A 12,953-nucleotide genomic window follows, 5' to 3' on the forward strand; every position below is an offset into this window, starting at 1 on the left:
GTCGTACATTAATTAAATTTAGATTATTAATTTACTTTGAATATGATTAAAAAAATATCAAACATTTTTTAATTGGTTCGATTTTTTTAATATTAAATTGTGTGTGTTAACATATGACATTTAAATGGCTTAACACTTAATGAGCGACTCTGAGTACGTGTAAGACTGTGATAAATGTTATCTTTATGGCAACCTTTTGTCACATACTGATGCAACTCTTACGAAAAACCTTAACGCAACAACTTATCTAAATTTGATAAAACTTTCTTTGAAATTCAGTTAATGTTCAAAACGTTCTATTTTATTCTACAAATATACCACAGAATATCGCAATTTAAGTTGATCAAAGTGAAGATGTCATTGAAAGAAAAGTCAATTGTCACCAAGGAGTTTCCATCATTATTTATTACTAGATAAAAATAGTGAGAGGGCTACGTATACTAATAAATTCAAGGCAGAACACTTGCCAATACGAAGTCCAAATTTCTATAATCCATGGCAATATGGCCGCCCGCGTTTCATTTTACACGATACATTGACCTTAATTAAAAATGTTGAGATTAGATAGTGTGAAACAACATTAATAGATTAGAAAAACTTTTATTGTTACAGTTATATTAAATTTTTTCCTTTATTAATACATACATTTTGTGGTTACAAAGAGTTGCTTCATGACTAATAAAATTGTTTTAATTTGAACTCACCTTTTATATTGCTATTTTGTAAAATCTGATCAGTGATGCCAACGTGGGGTTTTCCGCCCAAATTTAGGGGTTCTCAAGATGACCAGGGGGTTTTAATTGGGTTCGGCACGATTCTATACCATTTATAAGTCTAGAACGCAATCAGATATAAACTCGAAACTATAAAAAATCTATAATACTCCAAGAACGAAATAATAACTATTTTTTACTTAAATGTATTTTTAATTGAAATCTAACAAATCTTGGGATTATCGCATTGCTGCCATAATTGTTGACCATATCCATTATATAGATTTAGAATACCAACGCTGTCTTTCTAAATATATCTATCTATAATAAGAATGACTGCTTTTATTTAGCTTTAGCAGCTTTATTTTATTACATTTTTAATTTTGTTCTGGTATTATTTTACAAGGAGTGGATTGCGTTAAGGTTTCGTGAGAGCTCTTGTACACATGCAGCATTTAGATCCATTCACGATTTTCACTGAGTTAAATTTATTACTCGTCGTTAACCATACGAAACAATGCTGTTTTCGTGTCACTTAAAACATTGTATACTTTTATATAGTACCCCCAGAACTAATTGCACCGTATCAAAGTACTTGTCTCTAGGGAGCGTTCAAGTATTACGTCACGCAATTTTTAACACAACCCCCCCCCCCCCCCCCCCCCATGTAACGCGCCGTAACGTTTTTCTGTACCCAAGTATAATAAAACGTTTCGTGCCCACCTAGTGACTCTTTATACCTTTAAGTAAGATTATGTGGTGTAAATTACTGGAAAGTCGAAAAATAATATTAACAATAACGCGTAATTCTAGTAGTTTTTACAAAAGGGGAATCCCCCTCCCCATTTGTTACGTAATACTTGAACGTTCCCCTATTGATCACAAAGTAAATACAATATAAGAGATTGAGTGCATTGGCTGGCGTGCAATTAGACGAATTTATAAAGGGTTAACTACTAAATATTGTTACTACTGTTACCATTAAACAATGTAAACGTTTATTAGAAATAAAACTATATTATTAAAAATATATTTTATTTAAAACTTATCAACTAAATGTAAGATGTGCTGTTGTTCTTGCTGTCTCCATTCTTCGCTACCGGCGTCGCCGAGGTTGCCGGCGTATTCTAAAAAAAAAAAAAATTATTAAGATTATACTGTAACTGAAGTATTCATCTTTATATTTCAAAGAGACAAAAGAGTTCTATAGTTCAGAGAGCTACTCAATAAATAAATAAATTCTTAACAATAATTATTTACTTTTTTACACATTATCTATGCTTGAAACCGAAATGCATTTTCGGGGATTCACAGCGGGAAAGTTAGAATCTTTTCAAAAATGTTATTCTACGTTTGTAGAAAAACGACACAAACAATAGAAAAAATTTATTTGATACATTGAAGGTTTCATTATAACGCATTATCTTAAATAAAGTTTATTTAAATATCACAAAAAAACTCAAATGTTAACTATAGCTAACTTCAGGGTGTTGGTTTTTTGTGACGCAAAAATTTACTCTCATCATTTTTCCCTAACGCGCCAAAAGAAGTATAACTTCAAAAATAGTGTATCTGGTTCTGTGTTATGTGCGAAAGTAATTTTACTGTTACTAACCTAACACAATAATAACTTGTATTTTGTCAAATAAATTATTTGACGTAAAAATTAGCAAAATTCCTTTTAAAATAAATAATAGTTAAAAAAACTAAAAAACACGCTTTTAAAGCACATCAAATTAAAAAGTGAAAAATAATTCCTAATTTAGGCTGAAAATGGTAATGAACAAAAAATACTGGTATTATTGTGAAAAAGCGTGGGTTGCTCGATAGACGAAAAATATGGCACAGAGCGCCCCATTTTTTATTTTTTAGTTAATTTTTTTTTATTTCTTTCACTTTTTTTTCGGATTATTGCATTGTCATCGATCTTTGACAGGTGCGCAAAGTTTGAATTAAATCTGTCCTTAAAATTGGGTCAAAATCGAGTCCGAAGGAGTCGGTTACATACATACATACATACATACAGGTGAAGCTAATATAAAGCGTGTAAAAATTGATAACAGACGCTGAGTCAATCTAGTGATAAGCATACCATGCATGTATGGTCATAAAAGTTATCTTACCCCTCATCACATGTCTTATTATCTTCAAAGAGCCACCGCGTAGTGATAACACGCGCTGCACACGTTGTTTTATTGACACCGGACCAGCTGTACACACCTGGAAAGAAAAATAATTCGTTAATTTAAATCAGATACAAAAAGGATTGAAGGCCTTAAACGCATGTTATTGAAGTGAAACTTCAATGAGGGTAAAATTTTTACGGAACGTCACGAAGATGTGCAGCGTTTTAGTCGACGAAAAGGGAGAGAGAGAGAGAGTAAGAAGGGCGAATCACCTTAGAGAAATTATATTTTTAATATTAAAAATTCGTAAAGAAAATTTATGAGAATTTATTTTATGCAAAATTATTTATTGAAATTTCTGAATGACGAATTGTAAATTAAAATGCCACGTGTTTTTATTATCAAAGAAATAAATTTAAAAAAAAAATATTATTTGTATTAATTTTCGACACTTTTAATATTTTAATGATAATTAAATTCATTAAATTCCTAACATATCTTCCTTTTCCCCTACCTCTAAGTCTCAGAAATTTAAAGTTTTAGATTTGTAAAAATATAAACAAGACTTAAAATTAGTTTGCCAGAGAAGTTTCACTTCTAACATGTATACTTTGTATGCACGCATTTTGCATGTGCTACAACCCTTGGTGTTGCCCTGTCATATCTGTATGACTTTCTTGATAGTTTTCTTAATAGGCAAGTAGGTGATCAAGTGACTGACAATTTTTTTGGATCTAAGGCATGTCGATATCCTCTAAATGCGCACATAGAAAGTCCGATGATGCACAGTTCGAAGCTACAACCTCGGAGATGATTGGAAATTAAGTTTACTACAATTCTTTGTACATTTTTTAAAGACTAAATAACTAAGGGATTCAGAAACCAAACTGTACTGTACAAATATAATATTTTGACATGAGTACATATATATAATATTTAAAATACGAAAAAAATATTTATGTAAATCTAAAATATGTAAGTACCTACCTGTGATCTGACTATACTTGACTATATATATATATATATTTATTAAAGTTTACCACATCATACATAGTACTAAATCTACGGCATATTTTACAAAATCCTTCTAAAATGTATGACAATTGAAGTAAACATAAGTGTTACAAAAAAGAATACAATTAATATATACAAGATAAAATAAGCATACAATAAAGTTTTGGTAAAGCAGAATCTATCTTTATAGGTTCGAGATAGGCACCCAACAATGCTTTCTCTAAAACTGACCAGCCCACTACCGAATATATCAATCCGTTAAAATCGCGAAGGATTCGAAAGAGAGGGGCCTAAACATTGATATACAAAAAACCCAAGATGCACAATCAACGTCAAAAAAACGTCCTCAAAAAATGAGCGCAACATTCTAAATTGTGCGCTCATTTCAAATAGTCTCGCGTCTAATAAGTGGAGTCGATGTTATTTATTTGTGTTTTTTTTTATTAATAAATTTATGTACTTTTGAACTTTTTTGTGTGTAGTTTTTGACAAATATATTTACGCTATGTAAAGTGTAGGTCAGGAGGTAGCCAATTTAACATTTTTTTTTAATTTAAAGAAAAAACTTTTTAACCGGATTAAAGTTATGTATTATTATAAATTTACAACTATTTAACATCCAACACCTTTTGTCTTCAGTCACCGTGACCACGCACGCTGTAAAGCACCCGAAAAGTCGGATAAATTTAAAATAATGTTAAATAGTTGTAAATAAAAAAGTCATGTTCGACTCCACTCAATACCTACCGACCACGGTCGGTCGTAAAATTTTATTGCTTTAAGTTCGTATACACTGCGTTGTAATAAGAACTTTAAGCAATTCGCGTAAGGTTGATTTTGCAATAATATATGCTTGTAACATATACTGTTATAGAAAGGGACAGAAATAGTGTTTCGGGACACTTTCGAGCGTTACTTTTATTTGAGACTGTGCATCTTGGGTTTTTTGTATATCAATGTGCCTGAACTCCTAGGTTGGTTTTTGCAGAAGGAATTTGGAAAATATTGCTAATTTTAGACCTATTATCCTGCTAATTTGAAGTCCTCTTTACTAGTTTAATAATAATAGTTAATATATTACAAACTTACCTCCAATATTATCCTATCGATAAGCTGCAATGTGAATAATCCACCAGACAATCTTTTCAAATACTGTGCATCATCATCCAGTTCTTCTGCTTCTTGCTAGAACCAAAACTGAGGCTGTAAAATTTCTTGGCTAATCCAGTAGCTACGAGCCTCTTCACACAACATCATAGGCATTTTATCATTTCCATATAGAGGTAGATGAGAGAATTGTTTTGCCAATCTCAAAAACTATTTTAAAAATACCAGCGACGCTATAGGTCGGTTATCGAAAGCTCTATCGCCAGCACTATATATACTGTGAGTACACACTAATGCAATTTCACTATACAGTATGTTTAAAAGTATGACTTTTTTGCCAAGCTATATATTTTAGTCTACTCTAAAAAAATGTGCATACGTTCTATGTTCTAAGCCCGACCAAGAACGTAAAAGAGTAGTTTGTGTAAATAATTATTCATTTTTCGACATAAGTTCCATCTAGCTCAACACACTTCACTTTTAGTTCACTAACAATTATTTCAATAATCCTCTTAGAAACCCCAGTCGCATCTGATGTCAAATTAAAAATTAAATTTTTTCGTTAAACTGTTTTTATTAAGATGCTCAAAATAATTAAAAACATTGTACACCATTTCACGAGATTGTCCTGGTAATGTTTAGACGGAATATATTTCATAAGACATTTTTTTCAAAGTATTCTAACCTCCAACCATATAAGTAAACAATCACAGACAAAATAATAATGAGAAAAAAGATCAACATAAACAATAGCAAAAGCAAAACAATAACTGTCTCTTTTATACTCATAAGCTTGACGGAGCGCGAGAGAGACGGGTAGTCTTTTCATGTGACATTTCTTTTCATAATCAGCGTGACATCACGCCTCGCGCTTATTCACCGACACTACACAAGCACAAAGTGTAAATGTGTTGAAGCCGCCAGCTTTAGATAACATACCAATACAACCTTTTAGATCTGGGCCTCAGATTTCTGTATCCGTTTCGTGATAATTAAATTTTTAATAGGCAAATAAGTTTTATCTCCACAGATTATTTTAACCTTTCCTCACCTCAATTTCCTTTTCGACCCGATCAACTTTATCCATATATTTGAAGTGTAGCTCCAAAAGTCTATCAACTTTCTCCAAATCGTTTTCAGTGAACTTCGCTAGCAATCTCTGCCGCTGACCGCCTTGACAATTTTGTAACATTGACGATATTATTGATACAACGTGTTCTGTAAATTAATAATTGTATAGTCAAACTCTTCATATAAAATAAATCAGTCAATGCTTTTGACAAAGGTGGCCATAGTGTATATGGGCGCAAATTTATATATAATGATTATATTGTTACAAAATATATTGATATATAATTTAAGTAAATAAATGTATATGGGTGCATAGATAATGATAATATTATTACAAAATATAAAGATTGATATTTAATTCAAGTAAATAAATAATATTAAGGATTGATAGTCTGTAGTAAATTCATAGCATTTATTATTTATGTTTAAGAAATTGTGTAAGTGTCAGCTGCCATTGTCATTGTCATTTAATAATGTCAAAGTCGAATTGGTTCGAGGCCGTTAGTCAATGTTGCTAGATCTATAAATTAATGTCCATTCAGTGGTCGATAATAATAATGACTCCATAGTCATTATTATTGTTATTATTGAAAGAATGAATCATATCACTTTAAACATTTAAAACTTATTTATAATAAATATTAATACAATCTTTGAGATTCAAGTAATAAATAACATATGATTATATTTGTAAGTAACGCCATCTTTTGACGAACTTTGTAAAGTGGCGTTTTGTAATTTAAATAAATTTGTAATTTGTGCAAAATAAATCATTTGGAGTTATGTAAAATTCATTATAATATTAATGTTGATTTTTAAACTATATTTTATAAATGATTGTACAGTAATTTCAATTACATGAATTTACAGTTCTAAAACGTTAAAATTTAAAATGACAGTTGGTTTATATAAAAAGAACGGCAGGTCACATCTTTGTTCAGGTCGGTGCTAGAAATCGTGTGATAAATAAAGCAAGTGATATTACGTGTGTGTGTTTATTATAATGGAGTCTGGACGCTATAATTGTGGCGGAACGCCGACATGTAGTATGGAAAAAGATGGATGGCTGATATGATTTTGTGGGGAAAAATGCTATTTTATGGCTTGCGCCATATCCGATAGAGTTAGTTAGTTGCATATTGTGGTACAGAACCACGATTAGTAGATAGTTGGTGTAGAAGTGTTCCACAAGGTACTCATCTTGGTCCTGTTTTATATACGCCTACACTCTTTTAGGTATTGTATCTAGGTGCCTAGGCTATGATGAAAAAATATATTGGTTAGTTTAAATGGTGGGTATGTTTTAATATTTATACACTAATGAACAATTTTGAACATGTGTTTATACTTTTTTTTTAAATTTAAAATTCAATTCTATATTCAAATTTTACCATTTTCAAAGTTGGATCTCACTGTAGGCTGAATGATACTAATAAAGTAAAAATTACCTTAAAAAAAGTTGTTCTATTTATAAATATCAGCACTGTTTATTTTAATAACGCCTAGCGCTAAGCTAAAGCCTTTCGACATGACGTGTTTATGCGGTTTTTTTTTAAATTTAAAATTAAATTCTATATTCAAATTTTACCATTTTCAAAGTTGGATCTCAGTGTAGGCTGAATGATACTAATAAAATAAACATTACCTTAAAAATAGGTGTTATTTATAAATATCAGCACTGTTTATTTTAATAACGCCTAGCGCTAAGCTAAAGCTTTTCGACATGACGTGTTTATACTTTTTTTTTTAATTTAAAATTAAATTCTAAATTCAAATATTACAATTTCTAAGTTGGATCTCTCTATACATTTAACATATTCGATATTTAAAAATCAATTTACCTTCATGTTGATCAACCGTTATCAGTCTCTTCCTCTTTACTCTTACCATAAAAAGGTGTTCTACTTTTAAATGTCAGCACTGTTTATACTTTCTTTAATAACGCCTAGCGCTAAGCTAAAGCCTTTCGACATGACGTGTTTATACTTTTTTTTTTAATTTAAAATTATATTCTAAATTCAAACATTATGATTTCTAAGTTGGATCTCACTATACATTTAACATATTCGATATTTAAAAATCAATTTACCTTCATGTTGATCAACCGTTAGCAGTCTCTTCCTCTTTGGAGTTTTCATGAATAATGGAAATACTGTGCGTAAACCCAAAATGTCAACAAATTTATTACAGTTGTCCTTTCCATCTGGACCAGCTAAAGCATGATCTAAGACTTTTAATGATCCATTTCTTGACATTTTCTTTTCTCTAGAAAAATGTAAAAAAAAAGCAAATTTTTGGCAAATTTTTCACAAAATAATAACCCATTCTAGCTAGTATTGTACTTAAACTTGGGAGCTATTATTTATAACTTAATTGTCATTAAAATATTAAAAGTGTCGATAAATTAATGCAAATAATAAATTTAATTTTTTTAAATTTATTTCTTCGATAATAAAAACACGTGGCATTTTAATTTACAATTCGTCATTTGAGATTTCAATAAATTATTTTGCATAAAATATAAAATACTAATCTATATATATAAAAATGAAACCCGTTTTCCGTTGTCACGACATCACATGAAAACGGCTCGACCGATTTGTCAGATTTTTTTTTTGTTGTGTTTGTAATTGTCAGGAGAAGGTTCTTATAAAAGAAAACAAGAAAAAAAAATTGCGCGGAAAATTAGAAAATTCAAGAATACTTAACCACCATACAATTCGAACTTTTTGGTGTAACCTTATGGCGTTTGACATAACACAACATTGACAGAATGCGTGCTGCAAATATCGTCAGAGGATGTAAGAAAAATGAATATCGTTCAAAATAAATGCTTCGATCGGAGTTATTATATTGATAATACAATGATATGCGAGCCAGAAAAAAAAACAAAGAATGTTGTATAACATAAAGCATTAGAATAATAAACACTTTGTTTCTGAAATATTTTTTAATTCATTATACCAATTTGAAATCAATATTCATAGTTAAGACAGGACAACGTCTGTCGGGTCCGCTAGTATTTAATAAATTCTCTTCACGAAATTTTAATTTTACAAAATAGAATTTCTATAAGGTAATTCGCCCTTCTCACTCTCTCTCAATCGGTCTCTCCCATTCTTCGACAAAAACGCTGCACATCTTCGTGACGTTCCGTAAAAATTTTACCCTCATGCACCTAAAGAAGTTTCACTTCAAAATATCAAAATGTTACCGTAACATCAAGTTCATAAGCTGGAGTCCCTCGCCTCGTAGGAAACGATCCCTATTGGCCGGCTCCATGAGCGCACAGCACAAGGAATCAAACATATTCTCCATAGCCTCTTGTTCCTCGGGACCGCTTGGATCATGTCTCTTGTAAAACTGTAAGATTTAATGGTAGCAATTAAAACATACCTATATATCCTACAAAATGGTTGTGGATTTTAGACTGGCCAAACTGTTACATATTTAATATGGTACTAATGGGTACTGAGAAAGATTACTTTAGAACTAAACTTCATAGATTCATATATATAGATAGCTTACATAAACACTCTCATAATAAGTATAAATTATAATAATATAGCCACTTTAATTTCATACTATAAAAAATTAAATATCAAATGGGTGTTAGTTTTCAAAGTCAAATACAGTGTAAACTCTATATAACGACACTCAAGAGACTCCGCATATTTTGACGTTACAAATAGGGATTGCAATCCGGCGTCATTTTCAGTCCGGCCGGATACGACCGGATTCCCATCAATCCGGCCGGATCCGACCGGATTGATTAAATCAAGATGATTTTCGCTTTTTAGTACAAAATAAGTGAGTTAATCAAGTGTCACTGCACTTATATGTAGGTAGTTTATAAAAAATAAACCACAAACATATAAAATCGACTTTATTTCCTAACCAATGTTAAGACAAATAGACAACAAGAAAACAATTAAAATTTAGTAGTGTAGGTAACTAGTAATAATTTTACGACGTAACGAGTAGCTCAGTCTTTCTAGATTTCATTTTCACAGATAGATCAATTTATAAGTAACAATATTAATTATAAAGTAACTATAATATCTAATAGATACAATTAACCTTACGTAATTAACTGAAATGAGATCAAAATCTTTATTAAAGTATTTGAGAATGCTAACAAACAAGTCTTATAGGTATTTATGATTATGACAGATACCATCATGATTTGATGAATCTGTCGAACGAATGAATGGCAAAAATTATCACAATAATGAGTTTAGAACTCTTTAGTTTAATCAACTTACGATAAATAATTATTTTAAGTAATAATTGTAAAAAAATATAAGTATTAAAAGAAAATCAATATTGATTTTGAAAATAAGATCGTAGAAAACAAATATTGTTAATTGTGTCATCAGCTAAACGACTTCTAATAGAGCTGCAAATATAGCCTGCGGCCGAAAAGGCCACATTTTCCCACAAACTGCTAGCACCGGATCCGGTCTTCGGATACGGTATATTGGTACCGGATCCGGTAACCATTAAATGATGCCGGATCCGCCGGATTACCGGATCCGTTTTTCCGGATTGCAATCCCTAGTTACAAAGAGATGTCGTTAAATGGAAAGAAGAAAATCGTGTATTAGAAAAAGAAAAAGTTTATTTCAGTATTACATAAAAAAGCAATTCTCTCATTGAAGATAAAGCACATGCAAGCAATCGCAATTTGTAAACAAAAGAACGGATTTCTCAGAAAGTCGAGTTTATTACGGGCTAGGACAATAAAGGGACCAAAGAACGTACACAGCTCCGCAGTTTTAAATAATTTCAGCCACTAAAAAAGTACTATTTATTATTTAATTGTCGTTATTGAGAGTGGATGTAATGCGATGTAGAGTGTATCATTGTATGGAAGACTATCTAAACCAAAGCCGAGTGATTTCGACGCTATACCGGGTTTGTCGTTAAATCTTTTAATGGACTTTACAAGGAATTTACACTATAATATATTTCAATTAGGCCTATTAAAAAGACACATTTGAAAGTCAAAATTACAATTTAAAAATGTATTTAACAAATGACTCTTGTTTCCCCTTGCAAAAGGTACTTTCATATGGAGAAGAATGGTCAAGAAACTCCATACTTACTCTTTTTCTTTTTGTTATTATAGTTATTCTTAGTCTACATTATTTTTATTTCTGTTTCTTACTTTAGGCTCCATGGTAAGATAATATTGTAAATCTTAATATATCATAACAAATATTTTTAACTTAAAAAAAATATACTTACAGCTAACTGTTGTAATAGTACATCAATGCCATCAAGTTCTCCTAACAATTTTCTGTTCTCGGGTGTATTTTGCAGAAGAATTGACAAAATCTCTGTCGCATATAATTTATTGGCATCAAATGGTATTTTCATCTGAAAATATTATTATATATTATTTACTACAATATATATACATCACCAACGTTAATATATTTTTATGAAGACATCAATTTTTTTAAATAATCATTTTTATACCTTCAATCTCTTAAGAATCCACTGAATAAAACCTTGTTTTGCAACTTCAACACATAATTCAGGACGAAACTCAGTTATATTTTCAATGATTCCTGAAATTAACACAATATATAATATGTATGTAAGGAAAACATATTTTCCTATACAAACTCTTTTTATATTTTATTTTTCTTCTTTGCCGTCTGATTGACGATGTTTAATTTGTCACTTGATATAATAGATGTAAGATGTTTTAATTTTTAATTTTATTATTTTATTTTATAAAACCTAGAATATAGGCTTTAAATGTTGTTTTATAATGGTATCAATCGCTTATACTGGGAATAAATAAGGCGCAACTGCGTTTTTCTGTGAATACAAAGAACAGTATATGTTTTAAGTGTTTAGGGAACCATTGCATTAAAAGTATCACATATTAAAATGCTATAAATTATGTCAATGTTTGAAACAGAAGCTCAAAATTAATATAATAAATAATGATTTACATTTAATGCTTGTATACACACCTAAAGTATTATGTACAGCATCTCTCTCATCAGGCACTTGTTCATCAAGACGAGACAAATTATGTAAGAGTAGAGATGGAGACTCTGCATCAGCTAAAGCATTGATTAACTCCTCTGCACCTTCCTCACTCTCATGCAATATATCAACATCGGTTAATTCCTAAAATAGTAATTTTATAAAAACATCAAATAGCTATTGAAAACAAATAGTGTCAAACATTAAATGTAATTAATTCTAAATAAATACACAAAATGGCAGATATACCTGTAACAAATTCACAACTTTTGTTGAAACATCGGTGTTATCATGGGATAGGAGCTCTAAGAGAGAATTTATGCATTTCAAGTCTACAAGTAGTGGATACTGATCAGGTACTGTTGCAACTGCACTTAATTCTTGCAATGCATCATATAAATCCAATTCACTGTCCATAAACTTTTCAGGCTGATCAGGAAATTTAATTCTCATTTCTCGGTTCCTTAAGGCTTTCTTTTCGAAATTTAGAACAAGTTTTTTCACTGCTGTTTCATCCAAGACTTCTCCCTGAAAAAACAAAATAATTATTGAAAAAATATTGATTTCCTATGTTATTTTATTAGGCTTTTTTTGTAGCTTACCTCTGTAACAACATTTTCTACAAATTTTAGAATATCTTCGCGTTCTTTGTCGGTTATAGTAGGTTCTTTGGGCAGAGACTTTCCAGATCTTTCGAATTCCGTACCGACTGCTCGTCGACGTACTTTTTTCGAACGTACACTTTCCTCATCTGAATCTTCGAGTTCATCTTCATTAGGACGCTTAGGTGTTGGGGTAGGCTAAGGGGTAAATTAATGTAGTAACGAATTGATAAGACATCAACACACAAAAAAATAAACTAACCTTAAAAGACAATAGTTCGCCGACATCCATTATAATCGTCGTTTATATTAAG

At 30.6% G+C, this 12,953-nt stretch overlaps 1 protein-coding gene across 1 annotated transcript in view; it reads right to left on the reverse strand.

The window, feature by feature from the left end:
• Positions 1 to 1,734: 1,734 nt before the first annotated feature.
• LOC125061874 (beta-catenin-like protein 1) overlaps positions 1,735 to 12,953 on the reverse strand; it is an 11,356-nt gene continuing 137 nt past the window's right edge. Inside the window, exons 2-13 of the mRNA XM_047667510.1 lie at positions 12,902 to 12,953; positions 12,640 to 12,837; positions 12,287 to 12,565; positions 12,022 to 12,181; positions 11,516 to 11,607; positions 11,282 to 11,413; positions 9,246 to 9,394; positions 8,121 to 8,296; positions 6,012 to 6,178; positions 4,943 to 5,038; positions 2,837 to 2,933; positions 1,735 to 1,840 (exon numbers count right to left, since the gene is read on the reverse strand). Of these exons, the coding sequence (XP_047523466.1) occupies positions 1,752 to 1,840; positions 2,837 to 2,933; positions 4,943 to 5,038; positions 6,012 to 6,178; positions 8,121 to 8,296; positions 9,246 to 9,394; positions 11,282 to 11,413; positions 11,516 to 11,607; positions 12,022 to 12,181; positions 12,287 to 12,565; positions 12,640 to 12,837; positions 12,902 to 12,931 (1,665 nt within the window). The 5' untranslated portion in view covers positions 12,932 to 12,953 and the 3' untranslated portion in view covers positions 1,735 to 1,751. The remainder of the gene's footprint in view (positions 1,841 to 2,836; positions 2,934 to 4,942; positions 5,039 to 6,011; positions 6,179 to 8,120; positions 8,297 to 9,245; positions 9,395 to 11,281; positions 11,414 to 11,515; positions 11,608 to 12,021; positions 12,182 to 12,286; positions 12,566 to 12,639; positions 12,838 to 12,901) is intronic.

The sequence above is a fragment of the Pieris napi genome, chromosome 24 (genome assembly GCF_905475465.1).
Source record: "Pieris napi chromosome 24, ilPieNapi1.2, whole genome shotgun sequence".
Lineage (NCBI taxonomy): Eukaryota > Metazoa > Arthropoda > Insecta > Lepidoptera > Pieridae > Pieris > Pieris napi.